The sequence below is a fragment of the Cebus imitator genome, unplaced genomic scaffold (genome assembly GCF_001604975.1).
Source record: "Cebus imitator isolate Cc_AM_T3 unplaced genomic scaffold, Cebus_imitator-1.0 Scaffold265, whole genome shotgun sequence".
NCBI classification, from domain to species: Eukaryota; Metazoa; Chordata; class Mammalia; order Primates; family Cebidae; genus Cebus; species Cebus imitator.
This window is the reverse complement of record NW_016107580.1, coordinates 1702827-1727560: the sequence shown is the minus strand read 5'-3', so window position 1 is coordinate 1727560 and position 24734 is coordinate 1702827. Positions and strand designations below refer to the sequence as shown.

Below are 24734 nucleotides of genomic sequence, written 5' to 3'. Positions count from 1 at the left end.
CTGCCATCCCCAGGAAAGCAAGCCTTTATTTCAAAAAAGAGATTCCCCACACCTGGTCTCCCTTACCCTCTCAAGAAAGGGCCCATCCTGTCTCAGTCAAGTGACAAACTTTGCAACTCTGGCCAGGTCTTTTCCCTCCTATGCCTCAGTCTCCCCCTCTGTGGAGTGAGGAAAGAAGTTTGTCTACATCTTTGTCAATCAGCCACTTGGGTTTATAGCTAGGAAAGCTCCTGGCACTGTGGGCAGAAGGGTCCAGGAGACCCTAGACCTCAGGGGCATCCTGAGCAGAGCACAACCCCAAGCCTGCTGGTGGAGAGAGGTGATGCCACAGGCCCATCCTTGCAGATGGACCCAACTGCACTCGCAGCCGCCCACTGCTCACAAACCTCCATAAAAATCAATGATCCATGCAGTTTTGTTTCAGGTGTTTTATTAAGTGGGCCATACTGTAGCTGGTTTCTAAGTTGCAAAACATAAATTTAATAATAATAACATAGCCAGTTAGATTGTGACAAGCTTTTCCTTTCCTTAAAAAAAGAAATAAGAAAATACTTAAAAACACACAATGAAGGGTTAAATAAATAAGACATTTTAAAAAAGAAAAAAGGAAAGAAAAACCTGTTAAAACATGCTTATGTTTACTTCTGTGAAACTGTGTGCCAACAGGAAATGTGATATTTGGCACGATGACACATCCGGCATGTCTCCTTCCCAAAAAATACTGACAAAAAAGAAAAGATGTGGGACTGACTCATCAGTGCTTACTTAGAGGCACTACTAAAAACGCCTTTGATTGGAGCATGGGGCTTCCCGCTCAGCACACCTGTGTGTGGCCTATGAAAGCCAAATATCCATAATAATGTTAATATAGAAAACATTAGTTTAAAAATGATGTGGAAGGGCCTCATTAATGCGACGGGGCATGGGAACATAACTGTCCCGCATGCAGTGCCGCAGGCTCAGTCCAGGGAGGCCTCAGGCTTCCAGCATGTGGCCATGGCGAGGGAGGGCACCAGCTTCAAAATAAGCGGCACCAGCCTCGCTCCCTCTCCCTTATCACTCTTTCACATGAAAGTGTGTAAAAAGCAAATCAGCAAATAAACTCTAAAATAGATTATTTATTCCAAAAATCCTCTAGTTTCTTTTTACAGTGAGTGTACATTTTGTCTCCTTCTCCTGCACAATTCTCTTAAGTCCCTTTGGGAAGAAGGGTCAGAGCTGCAGGATGAGAGTCCTTCTCAGTCCTGCTGCTGGCTGATGCTGGGAGGTCAGATGTCGATGCCCTTAACAAGGGACGTCTCCAGCGTGATGTTAAACTCCTGCAATGTCTGCAGCACACGGATCAAGGAATTGACAAGTGTATGGTCTTTGATCAGTGCCACATCCTCATACATGTGTGCAGTGATGGGGCAGTCAGCCAGCAGGGCAATCCAGTGGTGTAGAAGGTGATCTCTGGCAGAGCAGGAGCAGTCCAGGTGGGTCAGAGGGGCAAGGGAAAAAGAAGAGAGACAGTTAGTGCAAGGCCAAGGGGGAAACCATGAACTAAGTCTGAAGCTGGAGACACTGACAGCTTCCCAAAGCCCCCTTTCCCTAACAGGGACTGACAAAAAGGTCTTTCAGCTCCGGGACACCAAATAAACCTAACCCGAATCAGTCTTGTCACCAGCCCACAGGCCTGCTCCTTCTCCCCTGCCTGCATCGCCCTGCCTAGACAGCCCTATCACCAATGTCTCCCAGAGCTTCTCTCCTCCCACAGCTACCACCACCAGGAATAATAATAAGCACTAACATCACACAGCACTCAGCATGTGCTGGCACTAACATAAGAGATTTAATCTTCATGATAACCCTATGATATAAGGTAGGTACTATTATCATCTCCACTTTATAGATGAAGAAAGTTGGGTAGATGGAAGTTACATAGCTTGTCCAAGATCACATGGCTAGTAAACAGATAACTTGAGATCTGAACCTAGTGAATGTGGTTCTGGAGTCTGTTTTTAACCACTATGCCAATTCCCTCCCTTTATATATCCTGAATAAACTACTGCCTTAAGTTTACTTGACCTTTATGCTCTCTCACCTGACCTACAGGAATAACCCCTAACAATCTCGTCCACTCTAATACATACCGTCCATAATACCAGATTAATATTCCTTCAGTCCCCTGATGAAACAATTTTGTACTAAAATGAAAGGAATCTTTCTCTGTTCCAGCTCAGGGGCCCTATCCTCCTTTCAACTGTGTTTCCTATTTATTACTGCCCTTGCCATGTTCTGTTTTTTCCTTTCATTAAAGGATCACTTCAAATACCAACTCCTCCCTGAATTCTTCTCTGACCTTTCTCCTCTACCTTTTCAGCATATTGTATGAATGTGCACTTCTTTTGTGGACCTACAAAAACCTTCTTCCATGTACTATATTTAATTAAGACAAGTACGCTTCTAAATGGTAAGGGACCATGCTTTATTCAGCTCTCTTCCTACCAACTTCCACAAGGCCATTCAAGTGTTTAATGAAGGAATGACTACATATACTCTGCTTCAAACTTCCACAGTGGTATGACATTGATCTTTCCTTCCAAAATGGGGATCCTCCCTGCTGGTTACATATACGCTGTCATCCCTACCCCAACAGATCACCACACACATAAGTCATATGTTGCTTATTGACAGGGATACAGTCTGAGAAATGTGCCATTAGTCAGTTTTGTCATTGCAAACCTCATAGGGTTCTCACACAAACCTAGACGGTAGAGCCTACTATACATCTAGCCTGTTGCTCTTACACTACAAATCGGTACAGCATGTTACTGTGCTGAATAATGCAGGCAAGTGAAATACAATGGTAAGTATCTGGGTATCTAAACATATCTCAACCTATAAAAGGTACAGTAAAAACAGAGTATTATAATCTTATAGGACCATCATCCCATAAGCAGTCCATCACTGACAAATGTTATGCAGCATGTGACCATACACGATACATAAAGAAAATTAAGGAAGGGCTTCTAAGAAGCCTTCTAAGGCCTCATCTGCCTAAGAGCACCTGTCCTTAGCCATTCCTCACCCCTGCATCACATCAGGCCTCCAGCACCACCACCAAGGCTGGCTGCTATGCACTCTGGGCCCTGAGTCTGCAGTACCTGGCTCCCAAGCACACCAGCATCTGAAACTTGCCGTCCTTGCCAATGTTCCGGGGAGTATTATTGATTGCAGTGACAAATCGGCAGAAGTTCCGGGCCCTTGTATGCCAGTTTTCCTCAGGGACTACTTCATTCTGCTCTAATGTCTCATAATAGGTTTGTGCTTTTTCTGTGAAGAGTAGAAAAGCTTACCAGTGAAAAGGCTTTCAACACCAACCTGATGGTCCTGCACGCCACTTGCCACGGGCCTCTCCAAGTCCACATAGGTAACTTAATGAGAATAGCACAAGTGTTCTGATGCTACTGGTCATGTTTCAAAATGATCCATATATTCCCTATCCTTATATTTAAAATTTATTTATGTGGCCCTTGATAAAAAGATGTTCTTTTCCCTAGTCTGAAGACATGAAAAATTCTGAGGATGGGTTCTTGCATGAAAATTCTCCAAATGGGTGCAACATAGGGTTTGGGCTCCAAGACACTCAACTGGACTTTGGGATCTATAAGGAGAATGTGTAAGGACTCAGGACTAAGTCCTTACTAAATAAAAGATGTCTAGAAGAATCTTTTCTGTCCAGTTCTCAAGAGATACGTGTTTACCAAGTGGGGAGAAGAGCTCTTGTCATTCCCCACTTCAAGAAAAACCGGAGCAAACGAATGAGATCTGAGAGTCACCTAATTTGGGTTCTGCCTCTCAGAGTGGTCAGCACTCATGCTATGTTGGTAAGCTCTCTTTATCTCTGCATGCTTTTCCCACCCTCATACTGCAGCCCAACTCACCCAGGAAATCCCAAATGAAGACATTTTTGAAGAGCCGGGGTGATTTAAATCCATGCTGGAAAGCTTGTTCCAGGGCCGAGACAAGGCCACATTCTCCACAGAGCAACAGCGTCAGACTGCCTCGCTATGTAAGGAAATGGGAGGGTGCCAGGCTTGTCTCAGCCAACCTGCCCTCCCACCATTGCATCCCTAAACCCACGGCCCACAGCTGGGAGGGCTGCAAAAGACAGGCCAGGACCTTGTCTGTTCCCCTAACACCTGGCACACTGCCTGGCTCAGAGCAGCTCCCAGTGAAGAGCTGTTGAATAAATGGATGAAAGAAGAGATGATGGATCTGGGTCACATATAAGTAGATTCCCCACTGGAGGACAAAGCCAGTGTGGCCACTATTCAAGGAGACACAGGCAAATCCCAAAGAGGACAGGAATACGCACTGTTCACTGGGGGCCCAAGGACTCTACTGGGTCATCAGTATAGAGGGAAAACAGGGCAACCTGAGGCAAAGGCCCCCAGAGGAAGGAGTCTGCTCCATCTCAAACTAGCTGAGGCACACACTCTCTAAGACTCTGGGCTGTCCACAGCACATGGGCCTGGAAGAGCATAACAGGATAACTGGAAAAACATGATCATTCTCTCTTACTCAATGTAAGGCCCTGGATTGGAGGGCAAGAAGGCTCACCTCTTTCTCAGGCTTATGGAAGTGCTTCACAATGCCATTGACTGCCTCCCCGATGGACTCCTGGATCTGTCCAGTGTTCAGCTCTGATAAAAATCAAGCAGACATCCCTAACCAATCTCAGAGGCTGACAGTGCTTAGCTGCCTGAGCAGGAGACTGAGGACACAGGGAGGGCCCATGGGAGAGGCAGGGAAGCTGGACCCTAGGAAGCAGAGGGTCTTGCCCACCCAGCTTTGCTGAGCTAGCTCTTCCCAAAACCTTAGGGGAAAAACACAAAAGCTAATACCTTAGAGTTCTATCTCTAAGAAATGCTGGTAAAGTTTATTTTCCATTTTACCTTGGAATTTTGGGCAACCAAAAGACAGCCATGCCTTGGCTATGAAGCCCAGGAGTCAGGAAGGAGAAGGCCAGAAAGTAGGCCCTTGTCCTTTAATGGATCATGCGTGAATATATACAGCACCCAGGCTTGGCAGCATGAATTCTCTCATCTCCTGCCAGGCCTCTAAGGAGAGTGCCAAATGCTCTCAGTGATTCATAAGAGGAGGGTGCCATATGCCTGAGGTGGCTTTGTCAGCAGAAGTGTTTCCTGAGGCAGCCACAAAGTCTGGGATCTGGGTTCCCATAACAGGGTTCGCAGAAATCCACCCATTCCCCAGATGTGTGGCATGAGGGCCCAACCCCTCCTCCCACTTACTGGGCTTGTTGTTGGGTGAGATGGTAACAAGCCTCCGGATGACACTGGGGGACTGCTGCAGCGGCGGGGTCCGGCATGGCCTCTCATCCACCTCAGGCTGGGATGTGAGCAGCTCCCCAACTAGGATCCGCTCTAGGCTTCCATCATCCATGCCCTTCCCCAACCACCGGCCACATGGGAACCTGAAGGTCAGACAATGGCCTATCGGAGCAGCCAGATCCTCCCTGCTGCTCAGCAAGAGCCATCAACAAAGCCAATCCCTAGAAATAGTCTCTCAAACCAGGATAGAGACTCCTTCAAGGCTCTGTTGGTCCCATCATCTGTCATCAGAGGAGCCACCTGAGTGGCATAGGTGGCCTGGGATCTCAGCACAGCAATTCCACATACCTTCACTTAGAAACCCTCCTTCTGGTTGGGCCTGGTGGCTCATGCCTGTAATCCCAGAACTTTGGGAGGCTGAGGCAGGCAAATCACCTGAGGTCAGGAGTTCAAGACCAGCCTGGTCAACATGGTGAAACCCGTCTCTACTAAAGATACAAAATTAGCTGGGCATGGTGGTGCGTGCCTATAAACCCAGCTACCTGGGGAGCTGGGGCAGGAGAATCGCCTAAGCCCAGGAGGCGGAGGCTGCAGTGAGCTAAGATTGTGCGACTGCGCTCCAGCCTGGATGACAGAGCAAGACTCTGTCTCAAAAAAAAAAAAAAGAAAAAGAAACCCTCCTTCTGCTTACCTTCAAGTGTAATAAGGTAGAGCTAAACAGGAAGTTGCCTCAGGCTATGACAACCTAAAGGGTCTCCTTGGGAACTCCACATAACCAAGCACCAAAGAGCTCCTGTAGATACATCTTGCCCCTCTACCTTACAGCCTATCTAGGGAACACTTACTTGTAGGTGTGTCCTGTGATCTCATTCCTGACCATTACAAACTCCACCAGCCATTTGGCATACAGCCCAGAGTTATCATGGCCAATCTGGACAGTCGTAAGCTTCCCCAAGTTCTGGCACTGTTACAGAATAGAGAAGATGAGGTAGGTCAGGAAAATCAGAGAAAAGAATAGCAGTCCTCAAAGGCGCAGATCTGACTGGCTGCCTGCAACCTGAGAAATTGCAGGGGTAGGTCATGGCTCTACATACCACCAGAACTGTGGCACAGCACTATCTCATGGGGCAGCCCAAGGCTGAGAAAGAAAATGCTGCTACCTAGAATAAGAATAGGGCCTGGGAGCAAGAGATTCTAGAAGTGGGTTCTGAGGTCTCTGGGAACAGGTGGGCTGAGCAGCTGAAAGAACTCTTGGGGACTTCTCGACACACTATGCATGGAAAGACAAGCAAGTCCAGACAACTAAGTGCCTTTGAGACAGACACTGTTTAGATAGGGTAGGATCCCCCTCCTCAGGGTCAGTCCTTGGTTCCTGCCTTAGATCATCTCAGGAAGGTCAGCTCTACTGATGCATGACACTGTACATAGCAAGGCCTCTGGAAAACCCTGCAGAAAACTCTCCAGAGGAGCTGTTCCAAACTCAGATCCCCACAGAGCTGTGGCCCCAAATAACACATACCTCGAAGGTCATCTCTAGCACATTCCTGGGAATCTGCAGGATCTGTGTCTCACCCAATTCTCCTGATATACAGATCCACGGGTTGGCAGTGAACATGGAGCCCCCCAGCTTCTTGCTTGGTACGATCAGAATGTGGTACGGGATCACTGTTTAGGGGAAGGCACAAAAGTATTAAGGGGGATCACAAATCCTTCCCATACCAGATGGGACTCTGACCTGTTCCAGGCAAGCTGGCAAAGTGTGGCCCCTACTATCCCAGCCCCAGCAGAGCCCTGGAACAGCAGGGCCCCAGGACCTAGTCCCTGGCTGATGTAGAATATTAGCCAACTACCCCAAAGCCCCTGCTCAATTTCACTCCTCTCAGGCTTACCACCCAAAGATCAAAGATTCAAGCCTATCTATAGGCTCAGAGCTAAGTGAACCTGTTCGTTAAATAATATCACCAACTCTTAACATTGTACTGAACTGCTTTTCAGAGCACTCTTCAATCTATCATCTCATGAACCCTAATAATAATCATAACAATCTTTGGAGATGAGGTATTGCAATCCTTTTTCCAAGGCACGGGGAGGGAAAGTTTGCCTTGGGTCTTCTAAATTCCAGTCTAGCGCTATTTCTATTAAGCCCGTAGCCCTAGTCTCTAAAAGGGAAGATGTAGCATCAGACAGAAACAAGAGTCCATGCTGCTGAATAACTGGCAGAAGAACTAGCCATGTGGCAAGCTCGGAGACTATCCCCCACCCAGCAGAGAATCCTGGCATCAGGGAAAGAAGAGGCTCAAAGGGAATTAGACCATGTTGAACCCTCTTCCCCATTCTGTAAATAGAGAGACTGGGACTCACAGCAGGATAGACTCTGCTCACAGACACATAATGAGTTAGCCAGAGCTGGGACCAGACTCAAATCTCCCACTGGTATTTGGAGTTCTTTCTGCTACCTCAGGAAAGAGCGCTTTTTCCCTTCAGCCTGGTCTGAAACATTCTATGATGCCAAGTGACTCTCTCAGGCCAAAACAAAGAGATTATTTCTAGGTATGCAGGGAGGGAGGTAAACTGCATCAGCTCACCCAACTCCACTCCACCTTCATCACCTTAGGCTGCCAGAGCAGTGCCTAGGACAACGCTGACAACACAATGGCAAAAAAGATTGAGCTCTCCAGTTCAGAACAAGAATGAGAAACTTCAGAGAAAACACAGCCTTCAAGGAGGGCAAGCGCACCTCCCTCCCCACAGAAGAAAAGACAAATAGAAAGTACAAAGGATAATCTTCTTTCTTTAAAAAGGGGACAATGAGTGAGTCTCAGGGAGGTTCATAAAGACTACCTTGAGAAGGCCAGCTGGGAGCACAGGGCTACTCACGGATAGTTGTGAAGACATTGGTGAAGCAAAAGTAATCGACGGCATTGAAAGACAGGAGGTGATAGAGGAACTGCTCCTTCTCGTCATCACAGCGCAGGAAGGCATAGCGCTTATATAACTTTCTGTTGGAGAGGAAGCAACACATCAGTCTCCGAACAAAAGGAAGGGAAAGAAACTAGAATTTTCAGTTCTGGAAGGAGACAGCTAAGGGAAGCATAAGATGTCAAGCCTCAAGTTCCTTAGGTTCACCCTATAAAGTAACAAAGCTAGCTACTCTGTAACTAAGGGCCAGAGGGACAATGGACATCAGAACAACAAAAATCAAATACTACCGGTGTCAAAGTGTTGATGTTACTATGTCAAGAGTCAGAGGTCATGAAATCTCCTTTTCTAAGTTGAAGGCTAGAAGAAATTCCATCAAGAATGACACAAGTCCTCTCAGGCTTCTAGTTAGGCTGTCGGCTAGTGTATGGTGTGTGACTGGCAGTGGATGGAGATCTGTGGTCACCATTCATCACCAGGCCTAGTTTTGAACCCTCAGTAGATCTGAGAGCCACAAGTCAGAACACTGCTCTGAATGGGGCATAAGGCCAGCACAGCTTCAGAGGCAATAAAGGGCATGCTCCTGCCTCTGATGCAAGTCACAGGCAAGGAAGAGCCATGTAGATCACATCATTCCCCTCTTTTCAAACTTTCTCCCTCTATTTCCACTGCCTATTTGTCAGAGGGCAACTTCTTGGCCTGGTATTCCAGGCCCTCTGCAGCTGCAAAGCAATGATATCTTCCCCCAAATAGAGGAGATACCCAGAGCCAAATATGCAGGCCTTCATTACAAAGAACAAAAGAAGACAACTGTCCTGATTGCCCAAGCTGCAATCACCATGGCCAGAGAGGTACAGGATTCAGATCTGTGAGGTTCTACCTAGCCCGGTTTATTAGAAACTTTCAACAAATAATTTATCAACCCAGGCCTGTTATGTCCAGGTGCTGGAGAAGAAAGTGCCTACCCCTCAAATGCACTCTAAGTGAGTAAATCAGGTAAAGCCATGGTATAGTACTACTCACAGTGAATAATCAAATAAAAGGTTGTTTCTGGGAATTTAAAGAGCCATATGCTTCAGTAGTCCTTGAAGGCCTTGTAGAACAAGAGAGGCCTGAAGGGCAGCAGAAATTTAGACAAGTGTTGTACAGACAGGAAACTTGTCTAAGTTTGGAGACTTGGAAACCAGTTTAGCTGGAGTTGAGGGTTCAGGGAAGTGATCAGTTAGCAATGAGACTGAGAAGTCAGGCTACTGTACCAAAGGTGTCAACGAAAAAAAAAAAGTTAAGCTACTCAAATGAAGGAAGGTCCTAAAATTTTAAACTAAGGAGTTTGCAATCTGCCAAGTAAAGGGTTTCTGCGATTTGGCCTAGCAAAAGAGACAGCCATGACCAACTTCAGGAAATTTAGATTTAGTGCAGGTGAGACGTGAAAGGGAAATGAGGATTAAACTAAGACTCTGCGGTAAAAATGGTAAGGAGACAGGTGAGACAGAGGTCAAGGACCTGAAACCTGTATGTGGGAGATAAAGCAAACCAAGGAGTCAAATCTGACTCCAAATTTTGAATGTAGGTATGGAAAAGAAGTGGGGGTAGGCTGTTCAGAGAGCACAGTGGTGATATTAATGAAAAATCTGAGAGTAAAGGAGTTATGGTGAAGACTTTGTGAAGCTTGCTTTTGTTCTCACTGAGCTAAAAAGGTAAGATATAAGAATGGAAATAAATGCAGGAGTGGAGTTCAAGAGACATGTCAGGGCTAGAACTGCGGATGTGGGCATCTCCTGCTTAGAGGTGAGAGAAGTCATGAGAATGGGTGAGATCGAGTAAGAGAGCAAGCAAGTGAAAAAACAACAAAGAAAGTGTGTGCATGCAAAGAACTGAAGATGGTGAAAGCCAACATTGTGCAAAGAGTAAGGGGAGAAAGATGGTTTAAGGTCATGGCAGCCACATAAAGTGAGTTTCAAGGTAAAGGGGCACTACACGGTGTTAATCACTGCAGACAAGTCAAGGAGAAAGAGTTTAGGCTCCCTACATGAGAGCTAACTCACTGCTTCCTTTGAAATTTATAATTCAGTGGGTTCTACAAATATACAGCCCCCATGAATATACAACCCTGCCTCCACCTTACCCCATTCCAAGCTACAAACAGTCTTAGGGGCTAGCTGGAAATCCCAGAGTCTGAGGGACATTCTATCAAGATTTAGTCTTCCTAAGCTGTCCACCTCCTTCTGTCCGTGCAGCTATGCATACCTTTTATGTGCACTGGCTGAATACCTAGCAGATGCTAAGCAACATACTCAGCCTTGGGAAAGGGACAGGTTTACGCCTTCAATGAGAGCAAACTTCAGTAAGTAGCAAGCAAATAGATAATACAATACGCCGGTGGTGAAAAAGAGGATGAACAAATACTCTAACAAATGTTATACATGCCTGGAGGAGGGATGAACCATGTTTCTGGGGAGTCCAGGAAAACTGTGGCAAAGAAAACTGGACCCTGAAGAAGTTTACCAGGTAGAGTACAGACAGGACTAGGGTCATGCAGAAGTATAGGCAAGAAAAGACCACAGACATCCTAAGAGAGGTGAGGGGTATAATGTGTTAAACAAGAGAGAGAAGAGGACATCTCAGAAGTTTCCTTTTAATTCCCCAATTCTTTGCTTCCCAGAAAAGGAAAGAGATGAAGGAAATGCCTTATGTCCAAGAGGTACACATATCACCTGAATACAGGAAGAAGAGGAGGGCCTCATTTTTCTCACTACCTCTCTAAGAAAGCTAGTTTTAGACATGCAGGTTGAGAAGATGGGGAGAACTGATATAGCAGAAGTATTCTCCGGGAGAGGAGGAAATACTGCGAAACCTTCATAAGCAAAGAGGTTAGCTGAATGCAACAGCAGTGTCACACTGAATACTCCCCCTTCCCAAACAAGTTTCCGATCTCTTCCCTCCATTCCTGGGAGCCTGCTTCTACCCCTGGCGGAGCAGCCTTACTTGGTGAGCTCATGGTCTGAGAGAAGCTGCTTCAGGTGTCTGGAAAGTAACTTTTTTTCCATTGACAGTCGCACCCATGCTCTGGCCTTTCCCACATCAGTCTTGATTTCCCCGATGTTCTGGATGTGCCTGGAGGAAGAATGTAAAGGGAAGTGGAGGGTGGAATGGGAGGTGAACTCACTGCCAATACCTCACCTGTAAAGCCAAAGGAGACCTGCTGAGACAGTCCTATCCCACCCTGGGAGAGCCCATGTCTATTCTCCAAATACTGGACTTCCATGTAGCCAGACAGGCTCACCATATTTGGGGAGGAAAAAAGACAGTATAGCCCTTAAAAAGCAAGGCTAACCCTGAGCTCTTAGGGCTTGGGATACTCTCCTATGCTCCCTTATCTCCAAAAATGCCAGAAAACCCAGCTGTTGTATAGTTCTACAAATGTATCATGAAATACAAGGCTTCATGATTAGGAGGGCTTCCATGTTAGCTGAGATGCTGTAGCAGCCACTGAGACCCTGTTACTTAAAGTGGACACCTAAGCAGCAACTGAAAACAGGATTTTAGTGGCTTATTACATGTGAGCCCATACTAACCTCATATCCTGAATCAGGGAGATCCTCAGGGGAGGCATGAGTGAGCTGGCATCAGACTTCCTACGTTCTGAATCAAGAAGTATTCCTAGAATAAACAAGTTGGTCATGTCCAAAGACATCTGAATATTCAGACAGCTGACTACCCTTCCCTTATCTCAAATCACAAACTGCTATGGGAAACAGTTGGTTACACTGGTAACGCTTTAATCAATCATTTCATAAATATTTATTAAATTCCTACTAAAGATCAAATTTTATATTTTTATGGATATTATCTCATTTAATTCTCTAACAATTTATAAGGTAGCCAAAAAAGATATCACAATTTCTCCCACTTATCAGAGAAGGAAAATGACATTCAAAGAGGTTAGCTGCTTTGCCTACATCACCAACTAGCAGAGTCAGTACTGGAACACAGATTTCCTGGCTCCTATCATGCTCTCACCGTGTTCCATAGAAGCAGTGCTTCCACTTGAAGCCACTACTCACATCCTGTTCTGGCTTTATAGCAGCCTACAAAAGAGCCAAGAGAATGTGTAAAGAACAAGAAGGTTCTGGTTCCATTCCAGAATGACAGGACCTCTAGGAGAAGAGGAGATATAATACCTTTATATCCTCATGTCTTGCCTAATGTTTAAAACTTAGTATTTTCATCATCAAGCTGTTGAGAATTTTTGGCTAGAGTTTATTCCTTGACGATGACTTCTATAGCATTCTTAATAAGAACCTGCTCTTACACATGCAGAAAGCGGGCCAAAAAATTCCTCATAAGCCTATCTGGAGAACTCTTGTCCCTAGTTTTCAGCCAATTATCTCCCCAGGTTCAGTGCTAGTTAAGGTCAACTAGTTCAAGAGCAAAGAGTTCATGCTCATCTTTTTACCACATTTAACTCGTCTTTACCACTGAGATAAAAACATCCAAGAAAGGTAAACAAATCTTCTGGCAGAGATTGAAGAACAAAGGGTGATGTGAAGGGAAGATGCACCCAAGAGGTAAAAGAAGGAGGGGGACACCCCTGGAAAGGAAACTGTAGGATGGTCTAAACATCAGAGCAGGAGACAAGATGACTGGCTCTTGTCTGGCCTCTTCCATGAGCTCACTTTGTGATCATAAGTAAATTCAATTCCTCTCTGGAATCGTTTCCTCCTCTTATAAAATAAAGGGCCTAGACTAGATGACCTCTGGTGTTGTCACAAACTCTGGCATTTTTATTAGGTTAGAAACAGATAAGAAGTTCACACCAGGACTTGACTCTGAGGAGGTCCAAGGAAGGACACTAACCACAGCTCTCTTGACTAACATGATAGGTAATCGTAATGCCCATGTCAGAGAAGTAAAAAAAAAAAAAGACTCTGTGAATAGCCTGCTCCAAACCTAGGACACCAGTACCACAGTAAAACTCAAATTCATTTTGAGACTCTCCTCTTGCCCACATAAATTTTCTATCTTGCCAGTAAAAAGGATATAGAAACACATAATGAAAGCAAATCACATGGTTTTGGTATGCTCTGTGGTTCAGAGAGTCTGGTGGCTCCATATTCAAAACAGAAAACATTCCAGAGCAAAGGCTTCTTTGACTTGGAATAGTTTGCTTCAAGTGATCATTCCAGTGAGGGATGGAAAAGTAGGGAGAGGGCAGACTTTCCAATCCAGGGACTATCTTACCTGAGGTACTGAGACTTCCTGAAGTGAGTTTTCTCTGCCGGTTGTCCTGATAATGTAACAGGTGGGACCATAAGGCTGATTTCCCCTGGAACCAATGCAAGGGAGAAATACCTATCAGTTTAGATTTCAGGAGTCAAGGCTTTCAACATACAGATACAAGCTTTTGCTAAAAAAAAAAATGTATGTACTGTTTTTTGTTTCAGTGTACATCCAGGATACAATGTATGCAAATATATCAATTTATTAAACTCCAAGAGAAATGTAAACAGTGGAAGGTAACAGAAAAAGGAAATGGTCCCCCAGTGAAAATAGGAAGGAGATGGAAAAAAGAGCCTGAGAAGGGACTGGTGGATAAGAAAGAAAAAAGCAGCTGGGCGCAGTGGCTCATGCCTATAATCCCAACACTTTGGGAGGCCAAGGCAGGCAGATCACTTGAGGTCAGGAGTTTTGAGACCAGCCTGGCTATCATGGCAAAACCCAGTCTCTACTAAAAATACAAAAATCAGTGGGATGTGGTGGTATGTGCCTGTAATCCCAGCTACTCAGGAGGCTGAGCCAGGAGATCACTTGAACCCGGGAGGCGGAGGTTGCAGTGAGCTGAGATCACACCACTGCACTCCAGCCTGGAAAACAGAGATTCCATCAGAAAGACAGAAAGAAACACAGAAAAAAGAGAAAGAGAAAAAGAAAAAGAGGAAGGAAGGAAGGGAGGGAGGGGCAAGGCAAGGAGAAGAAGGCAAGGAAAGGAAAGCAAGGAAGGGAGGGAGAGAGGCAAGGAAAGGAAGACAAGGAAAGAAGAGAGGGAGGGAGGGAGGGAGGGAAGGAAAGAAGTGAGGGAGGAAGGGAGGGAGGGAGGGAAGGAAAGAAAGGCAAGGAGAGGAAGGCAAGGAAAGGAAAGCCAAGAAAGCAAGCAAGCCCAGCGCAGTGGCTCACACCTGTAATCCCAACACTGGGAGGCCGAGGCAAGTGGATCACTTGAGGTCAGGAGTTCAAGACCAGCCTAGCCAACATAGCAAAACCCTGTCTTATTAAAAATATAAAAATTGGCCAGGTGTGGTGGTTCACGCTTGTAATCCCAGCACTTTGGGAGGCCAAAGCGAAAGGATCACAAGATCAGGAGTTTGAAACCAGCCTGGCCGATACAGTGAAATCATGTCTCTACTAAAAATATAAAACTTAGCTGGGCGTGTTGGCCCACGCCTGTAGTCCCAGCTGCTCGGGAGGCTAAGGCAGGAAAATCGCTTGAACCCAGGAGGTGGAGGTTGCAGTGAGCCAAGACTGCACTACTACACTCCAGCCTGGGCAACAGAGCAAGATTCCGTCTCAAAAAAAACAACTTAACCAGGCATGGTGGCACACACTTGTCCCAGGTACTCGGAAGGCTAAGCAAAACCCTGTCTTACTAAAAATATAAAAATTAGCCGGGTGTTAGGCACATGCCTGTTGTTCCAGCTACTCAGGAGGCTGAGGCAAGAGGATCACTTCAACCCAGGAGGTGGAGGTTGCAGTGAGCCAAGACTGTGCCACTGCACTCCAACCTGGGTGACAGAGTGAGGCTCCCTCTCAAAAAAAAAAAAAAAAAAAGAAGCAAATGACCTATCATCCTCTACATGGTATATGTTGGTTTTATGTCAGCTTGATGGCTTTAGCACAGAGGAGTGGATATTCAGTCTATAAGCTTCAATCTTAGCTCCTGAATTTCCTAAAATATTTAAAGGTATTCCTTTAAATATTGTTCTAGTCCTGATTTTGCTACTTGGTGAACTAGGCAAAGCAGTTTGGTGAACCTCTCTGAATGTCAGTTTCCTTCTCTGTTAAGTGGGGGAAACTGTGGTAACTTTGGCTACCTTATAAGTTGTTAGTGCAGGCCAGGGAGAGTAAGTCATCACTATGACAAGGATTTACTATTGAAGGTATAGTTGAAGAAACCTACAGAAAGGTAGGCTGATACTTAACTGCAAGGCTGAAATAAACTACAGTCAATATAATAGAACCTTGGCATTTGGAAAGGTAAGAACTGTAGTTTAAACTATTTGAGACATGTAGTAATTTGTCATTTTGCCAAGGCACAAATCTGAATAGTATTTGAAAGGCTGATGTGAGGGACCAATTCACCTGGGTAATGAGTGAGCCCCGCTGGTCACCCAGCAACTGCTTTGTCTCTTTATAATCATCATTCAGTACATCATGACCCTTGTTAAATGATAAAAGCTTTATTTCAGATTCACAGTAAATGTTCCCATGTAACTAATAAAATAATATAAAGGTTGTAAGTTTGTTTTAGTAAGATTATAATAATTTTATAAATGACTTTGGTTCTATAATAATGACAGAAGCTACCAGGTCTTGAGGCTTACTATAAACTAAGCACTATGTCAAATGTTCAAAATACAATATTTTAATTAATGATCCCAGCAGCCTAACAAGGTAGATATCTCTATCCCTATTTTCTTTAGAGAAGAAGAAACTGAGGATCGGAAAGGTTAAGTAACTTGTAATAGGTCACACCATTAGTAAACAGAGTGTTGGGATTCAAGCTTAAGTCTAATGTCAAAACCATTGCTCTTAATAACTATGCTACACAAGATGCTTCTGAAAAGATCATTTAACTTTTTAAGTTATACTTTCTGAAGAAAATTTTGTGCTGTGAAATGAATGTGAAGATTTAAGGCCTTAAGATTTACCCTATGAGAGTACTGAGGGTCTGTCTTGTTTATATTCACAAACTTGATCTACTTTGGGGAAAAAAAAAACCAAAGACGTCTAAATGGTAGGAAACCCTTGCTATAGATCTGCAAGCTGTCAAAATAAGCTTGCTGTATGTTTGTGTTTCCTACAAAATTCACAAACTTAAAACAAAAGCCAGCAATTTCAAAGGCAATTTTTAAAATATATAAAAACTAAAATTAGAAAATACCAGCTTTTATTCATCCAAATATCAAATATTTGAAAAAAAAAAAAAAAAGCATAAATGTCTAACAACATTAATGAGACTTACAAATCCTATACACAACTACTAAGAAGGTCTATTGCTTCCTGTCAGGAGCCAAAAAGAAAAAAAATAATAATTTACAAAGCTTAAAAAAAAAAAAAAAAGGTTGGCTGGCTGCAATACTTCACATCTGTAATCTCAGCACTTTGGGAGGCCGAGGTGGGTGGATCATCTGAGGTCAGGAGTTCAAGACCAGCCTGGCCAACATAGTGAATCCCCATCTCTACTAAAAATACAAAAACTAGCCAGGCATGGTGGCAGGCACCTGTAATCCCAGCTACTCAGAAGGCTGAGGCAGAAGAACTGCTTGAACCCAGGAGGCGGAGACTGCAGTGAGCTGAGATCGCACTACTGCACTCCAGCCTGGGCAACAGAGTAAGACACCATTTCAAAAAAAAAAAAAAAAGTCTATAATGTATCTAACAGATAATACAAGAGCTTAAAATATTTATGGTCTTTGACTTAGCAATTCAACTTCTAGAAATCCATTCATCCTTCCATTTACTACAAGCATTAGAAAGTAGGCTCCCTAACACCTAGGCAGACTAGGAAAGCGGCTGAAGGGAACTTAATAGAACTGTCTGAATGTGATACACCCTAAGTACAGCTGGTGACCAGAGAGCCTGACATGCAATTAACACCAAGGAGCCAAAGACAGAAGCAAAATCAGACCACCATACCAGAAGAAGGAAGACCCTGGCTCACAATAATTACAGAGGTGGGGAGGAAGAGTAAGGACGAGGGTGGAAGAGCAGCAACTGGGCTGCTGCACTTTCGTCTTTCCAGTTCAAGAGACATGGCCTACTCTTTTTCCTCTTATGCAAAGGGGCTGATTGGGACTGAAAGGTTCAATACAGCCTGATTATCCATTTGCGAACAGGGATAAACAATAAATTGTACCAGATTCTACAGGAATCTAAGCAAGAAAGATAAGAGCAACTCCTTTTCACATATCAACCCCAAATGGCCGCAGTTACAAAACTAGTATGAAAAACCAAACCCAAGCCAAGCGCGGTGGCTCACGCCTGTAATCCCAGCACGTTGGGAGGCCGAGGCGGGTGGATCACCTGAGCTCAGGAGTTCAAGACCAACCCGGCCAACGTGGAGAAACCCCGTCTCTACTAAAAGTACAAAAATTAGCTGGGCATGGTGGCAGGTATCTGTAATCCCATAGATGCCTCAGGAGGCTGAGGCAGGAAAATAGCTTGAACCTAGGAGGCAGAGGTTGCAGTAAGCCAAGACAGCACCGCAGCACTCCAGCCTGGGTGATAAGAGCGAGACTCCATCTCAAAAAAAAAGAAAAAGAAAAAGAAAAACCAAACCTCTATCTGCTAGAAAAACATACTACAGGTGGAAGCGCATCTCCTTGGAAGATGTCACTGAAAGCCAAAGAGAGTGGTAAGGATAACAGAGGTTCTTATGAAAACTTGCTGCAGGCAGCTCTGTGCAAGCAGTCAAGTCTAACAAAATTTAAGAGGCCAGCAGCAAAAACTACTGTTTGGGTTCTCTCTACATTCTAAGCAGATAATAATGGGTGGTTGCTCAGGAAAGTACCCCCACAGGGCATAACAAAATCACCCTCTGAGAGCAAATTTGGTCACATTCTGGGTGTATGATGGACAGCAGGTAACCAGGGTGTGACATCTGGATTGGAAGATAAATGAAGAATGTCTCAGAATGATAAAGAAGCCAGCAAAATGGAAGCCTACAGAGAACATGATGTTAGGAACCCAACATAGATCATCAGGGTCAATCTCCAGCTGAACATATAACCCTAAGAGCATAAATGCCCTGCCAGCAAGAACAGATCCTCACTCTCCTCTGGTGACATGTCACTGTTTGACTTCCAGAGATCTAAGTCAGGACTAAGAACAAAATGGAATCTCAACTAAAAAGCCCCCATTACTCTGCACTGGTTTCTAACGAAACAAGTAGCCTATCTCTCCAAATGAGAGAGGATCAAATGGACTCTAGAAGAAAATCCAGTCTGGCCAAAATGGTAAAACCCCACCTCTATTAAAAATACAAAAAAATAGGCCGGGCGCGGTGGCTCAAGCCTGTAATCCCAGCACTGTGGGAGGCCGAGGTGGGTGGATCACGAGGTCAAGAGATCGAGACCATCCTGGTCAACATGGTGAAACCCCGTCTCTACTAAAAATACAAAAAATTAGCTGGGCATGGTGGCGTGTGCCTGTAATCCCAGCGACTCAGGAGGCTGAGGCAGGAGAATTGCCTGAACCCGGGAGGCGGAGGTTGCGATGAGCCGAGATCGCGCCATTGCACTCCAGCCTGGGTAACAAGAGCGAAACTCCGTCTCAAAAAAAAAAAAAAAAAGCTGGGTATTGTGGCCTGGGCCTGTAATCCCAGCTATTCGGGAGGCTGAGGCAGGGGAAATGATAGTACCAGGGAGGTGGAGGTTGCAGTGAGCCAATATTGCACCACTGCATTCCAGCCTGGGTGAAAGAGTGAGACTACATCTCAAAAAAAAAAAAAAATACAAAAACTAGCCAGGCATTGTGCACAGCTGTGGACCCAGCTACTCGGCAGGCTGAGGTGGGAGGATCGCTTGAACTCAGGATGCAGAGGTTGAAGTGAGCTAAGATCATACCACTGCACTCCAGCCTGGGTGACTGAAAGAAAGAGGGGAGGGGAGGGGAAGGGAGGGAAAGGAAGGGGAAGGGAGGGAGGGAGGGAGGCATGGAGGAAAGGGGGAAGGGGAAGGCAGGACAAGAGGGAGGGAAGGGAGAAGGGGAAGGAGAAAGTAGGACAGGAGGGAGAGAAGGAGGGATGGGGGAAGGGGAAGGGAAGGAAGGAAGGAGGGGGAAGGGAGGGGGGAAGAGAGGGGGAAGGGAGGGGGGAAGGAAGGACAGGTGAAGGGGAAGGAGGGGGGAAGGGGAAGGGAGGGGGAAGGGAGGGAGGGAAATTCTTCCTACTGTGAGACCTCCTGCAAAATAATAAATTTCTCCTACGATGAGAATTCCTGCAGAATACCACTGCAAAGCCTAGAAGACAGATTTAGAACATATAATGATATGGCACTGTTTTTCAAAATGCAAGAAGAAGCCTTACTAACTCCCTAGAAATTTTTGTAGTAAATACTTAAATGTTTTCAGCATGTTTTACCTCAAAGCTAAAAGATCTCAACTATAGTACCAGGCTTGCTAAATTTTAAGGAAAATTATAAAAGGATTATATATATTCTACTTACTTATTACAGAGAAAAAGAAACAAAACCTTCATATAGAACCCAACATAATAATGGCCGTCATATGTTGCAAACTCATCACGCACCAGGTATTTCCTTTCACTGCCTCTAATTATCACAGCTGAAAGGTATTTATTTAATTCTTTTAATTTTTACTTTAGGTTCAGGGGCACACAGGCAAGTTTGTTATATAGGCAAACTGCATGTCATAGGGGTCTGGTGTACAGATTACTTCGTCATCCATGTAATAAGCCAATAGGTAGTTTTCCCATCCTCTCCCACCTCCCACTCTCCACCCTCAAGTAGGCCTTGGTACCTGTTGTTTCCCTTCTTTGTGTCCATGTGTACTCAATGTTTAGTTCCCACTTATAAGTGAGAATATGCAGTTTTTGGTTTTCCGTTCCTGTATGAGTTCACTTATGACTATGGTCTCCAGCTCCAACCATGTTGCTGCAAATGACATGATCTAGTTCTTTTTTGTGGCTGTGTAGGGTTGCATGGTGTATATGTATCACCTTTTCTTTATCTGGTCTACTGTTGATGGGCATTTAGGTTGATCATAACTTTGCTATTGTGAACAGTGCTGCAATGCACATACATGTGCATATGTCTTTATGGCAGAACAATTAACATTCTGAAAAACGGGTTTTTATTAACTATCTACCTTTGATGGATTTGGAAAATAAGGCTCAGAAAGTGCAAGTTGCTTAAAGTCATCTAGTGGAGCCAGGATTCAAACCCAAGTCTTTCTGACTCACAGTTCATAGTGTTGCTACTACACCACAGTCTCAAAATTTTAGGGATGGAATACACAATTTTTAACATCTAAAAAACTCTATAAATGCAGTGTTGTTTACAATATGTAAAAATCAGAATTAACCTAAATGACTAATAATAAGAGATTGATTAAAGTATGGCACATCTATACAAGAGATGTGGTCATTAAAACAGATTTTACAATAACCACAAACATTCAGATAGCCAGAAACCAGGCTCTGAGCTTAATTAACAAATCCACACATGGACCCAATGGAGGTGGGTACTTTTAAAATTCCATCAGGCAGGGCACAGTGGCTTATGCCTGTGATCCCAGCAGTTTGGGGGGCTGAGGCAGGAAGATCATTTGAGGCCAGGAGTTTAAGACCAGCCGGGACAACACAGGGAAACCCTGTCTCTACAAAAAATAAAAAATTAGCTGGGCATGGTGCAACACACCTATAGTCTCAGTCTCTAAGCTGAGGTGGGAGGATCACTTGAACCCAGGAGGTCAAGGCTGTAGTGAGCTGTAATGATGCTAGTGCACTCCAGCCTGGGCAACAAAGCAAGACTCTATCTCAAAAATTAAATTAAATTAAATATACAATAAAATAAAATAAAATTCCATCATACATATAAGGAAACAGGCTTAGAGAGGCTAGGTAACTTGCTCATTTTCATAAAGTTATTAAATGGAAATTATACTTCAAATCCAGATCTGTTTTACAGTCAAGCTCTTAAACACTTACTATACTATCATCTAAAAATTAGTTAAGAGCACAGAAAAGACATCAGATAAAAAACAAAGCAAGTTGCAAAACATTATGTACAGTATTTCATTTGGATTTTTTAATAAAACACTTTACTGAGATATAACTCATGTTAGCATAAAATTCACACTTTTAAAGCATGCAATTTTCTGAACAAAAAAAATGGGTTTTTTCCTATAGAGTTGTGCAGCCATCACCACTATCTAATTCTAGAACATCTTCATCACCCCCAAAAGACACTCCATATGCATTAGTCATCACTTCCCATTGCTCCCTCCCTCCAGCCTCTGGCAACCCTTAATCTACTTTCTGTCTATGGATTTGCCTATTTTAGACATTTTGTATAAATTAGATCATACTATCTGTGGCCTTTTGTGTCTGGCTTCTTTCACTTAGGTTTTCAAAGTTCATCCATGTCGTATCAAATCTAGGTGCTTTATTCCCTTTATTGCTCAATAATATTCCAATGTATGGCTATACCAAATTTAGGTCACCTACTCATCAGCTGATGAACATTTAGGTCATAATAGCCTTATATGATTACACTATTATGACTAATGCAGCTATGAACTTTTTTTTTTTTTTTTTGAGATGGAGTTTTGCTCTTGTTGCCTAAGCTGAAGTACAATGGTGAAATCTTGGCTCGCTGCAACCTCTGCCTCCTGGGTTCAAGCAATTCTCCTGCCTCAGCCTCCCAAGTAGCTGGGATTATAGGCATGCACCACTATGCCTGGCTAATTTTGTATTTTTGGTAGAGATGGGATTTCACCATGTTAATCAGGCTGGTCTCAAACTCTTGACCTCAAGTGATCCACCTGTCTTGGCCTCCCAAAGTGCTGGGATTACAGGCGTGAGCCACCATACCCGGCCTACTATGAACATTTGTATACAAGTTTTTGTGTAGACATATGTTTTCACTTCTCTTGAGTATGTATCTAGAAGTGGGCTTGCTGGGTCATACAGGAACTGTTTAACATTCTGAGGAACTGCCAGACTGTTTTCCAAAGTGGCTGCACCATTTTACATTCCCAATAGCAATCCATGAAAGTTCTCATTTCTCCACATCCTTGCTTAAGGTTGCTCTGGGTTTTTAAATATAAAGCTATAATGCATGGGGATATGTACACAGAAGAAAGCTCTGAAGAACAGGTGTTGAAGATTGTTTCTATACCCATTAGAATGGACACTCCAGGAAGGCAGAGATGTAGGCACTGAAGCATTTCTAGTGCCTACAACAGTACCTGACATACTGTAGGCCCTCAAGAAATGCTAACGGATACTACAGCAAATATGTATTTTCTAATTTTTCCATGATAAAACTTTTCAAAAAATTTCAAGTTATTTTCAAATTTAAAAATACATAAAAATGAAAAGTATCTATCTTGACTACCAATTGAAAACACAGTATTTTGAAATAAGGAAATTCTCTGGGTATTAAGTGGAAAAATCAAACTTACTCAACTTCCTGAGCCCTTTTCTTGCAAATGTTTAGATAAACCACTTGCATAAAAAAGAAATGTTAATGACAGACTTTTTTTCCACTGTGAATATACTATTATTGAAGAATCTTTAGTGTATGATTGGTACTTCTGAGCTCCAACTTCTCTTTCTGGTCTATCTCCAGATGAGGGCCAGCTGCCAAACAGGACCTATCATGTTGACCTTTAGATCTACCTCCAGGAAGAAAGATGCCTCTTTTAAAAAGTTTGACAAACACAAAGATTTATAAAGCTTATCTTTAAGGAAAATAGTTTGGATCACATTTATTTGTTTGTCTAATTATTTCAAATCTCACTCCAGAGCACTGTGTACCACTCTTCAAAGCCAGTCAGCTGGACAAAAAGAGTGTGGGAAAGTTAGTAACTGAAAACAGGAAGACAATTTGCTGAGCAGAGAGAGGCTAGACACCCATTACCTGTTTCACTTGTAGTCCATGACTCCAGATCCTTTCCAGGAGATCACAAAGGCTGGCAATCAGGGTGTTCTCTTCCACCCCTGTGATGTTCACCTCCCCATGCCCTAGCTCCACAGCTTCTCGGCCCATCTTTTCCACCAGCATCCTCTTGGTCTACAAGGAAGCAGTCAACAGGATTAAATAACCACAGTGAGCAGGATCACATACAACCTGAGAGGGTTCCGACAGCCTGCATAGCACATCTGTTGGGCTGGGAGGGACAGGATAAATACCTCAAGGACGCAGAATATATTTATATCCATATAGGTCAGGTTACAAGGGAGTGCACGCTTTAAAATTTTAGTTAAGAAAAGGAAAAGCCTCTCCTACAACAGCGTGGGAACCCTCTCTCTCTCTCTAATATATCGCTTTTTCTGCAAAAAAAAAAAAGGAAAGAAAAGGATAAGAGCACAGCAATCTGTATGACTCCTGGCCAGTGATTTCATCACTCTGTATTTGGTTTTTGCATTTATGAGAGAAACAAAGTTAAATAAACCCTTCAGTCATGCTCACCTCTGACAGTCTCTGATTCCCACTGCTTAAATAACCCTACTAAATAAACCTCCAAGCATACATACAACTTAGAAATATATCTGAAGTAACTGTCAAGGAGACAAAAAAAATGAGGAGGTAATTTACATAAAAATTTTCAACTGCTTATTGTAAAATCATAACCAAGAAAACAGACACTGAATAATGATAATCATAGTTTTTATTAAGTACTATGTCAGGCATTGAACTTAGCATTTCATTATCTCATTTAAGCCTCCTAACAATCTATGAGGTAACTATTATTATCGTTCCCAATTCACCAATAAGGAAATTGAGAAATACAGTAATCAATATACTAAATTTAAATATAGTATAAATCAATATTGATTTATACTGTATTTAAGTATAGTATAATTCTAAGTAACATGCCCAAAATCTATATTTAAATGTAGTACTACTACATTAAATATTATCTATATATATCAACCTCCTAGACTCAACTGACACTCCCATCTCAGCCTCCCCAGTAGCTGGGACTATAGGTGTGCATGTTTCTTTTGTGATTTGTTTGGCTTTTTTTCCTTTAAGACACTAGGTCTTACTATGTTGCCCTGGCTGGGCCCAAACTTCCAGGCTCAGGCAATCTACCCACCTCAGCCTCCCAAGTAGCTGGGATTACAGATGTGTGCAGATACTCCTGGCTTGTGATTTGCTTTTTCACTCAAGTTATGATTTGCTCTTTCATTCAAGTTATATATGTATATAACTTGCCCAAATGAACAAGCAAAGTAGCAATAGATCTGGCCTTTGAACCTATATCTGTCTGAACTTTGAGTCCAAGTTCAAAAGAAAGATTTAACTAAGCTATAAATTTGTGACATATAAAAATCTAAGAAAAGAAAAACAAATCACCCCAATCCTATCTTTCAGAAGCAACAACTTTTAATACTTTGGCATATTTCTTTCCACTGTTATGGTTTTTAACTTTTTTACCGTTAAATATATATTTATGCTATTACATCATTATAACCAGTGCCAGCATTTTCTTTTTTTCTTTTTTTTTTTTTTT

General features: G+C 43.4%; 1 protein-coding gene across 3 annotated transcripts in view; it reads right to left on the bottom strand.

Annotated features, from left to right (window-relative positions):
* Window positions 1-413: 413 nt before the first annotated feature.
* DENND5A (DENN domain containing 5A) overlaps window positions 414-24734 on the bottom strand; it is a 126054-nt gene continuing 101733 nt past the window's right edge. For 2 of the 3 annotated variants that reach the window (XM_017500307.1, XM_017500308.1), the window contains 12 exons: window positions 23135-23287; window positions 13497-13581; window positions 11831-11915; window positions 11241-11369; window positions 8214-8335; window positions 6856-7001; window positions 6182-6300; window positions 5298-5479; window positions 4606-4688; window positions 3927-4050; window positions 3147-3315; window positions 414-1452 (listed from right to left, as the gene is read on the bottom strand). In XM_017500307.1, the coding sequence (XP_017355796.1) occupies window positions 1269-1452; window positions 3147-3315; window positions 3927-4050; window positions 4606-4688; window positions 5298-5479; window positions 6182-6300; window positions 6856-7001; window positions 8214-8335; window positions 11241-11369; window positions 11831-11915; window positions 13497-13581; window positions 23135-23287 (1581 nt within the window). In that variant the 3' untranslated portion in view covers window positions 414-1268. The remainder of the gene's footprint in view (window positions 1453-3146; window positions 3316-3926; window positions 4051-4605; window positions 4689-5297; window positions 5480-6181; window positions 6301-6855; window positions 7002-8213; window positions 8336-11240; window positions 11370-11830; window positions 11916-13496; window positions 13582-23134; window positions 23288-24734) is intronic. The other variant, XM_017500309.2, reaches the window with a different exon arrangement.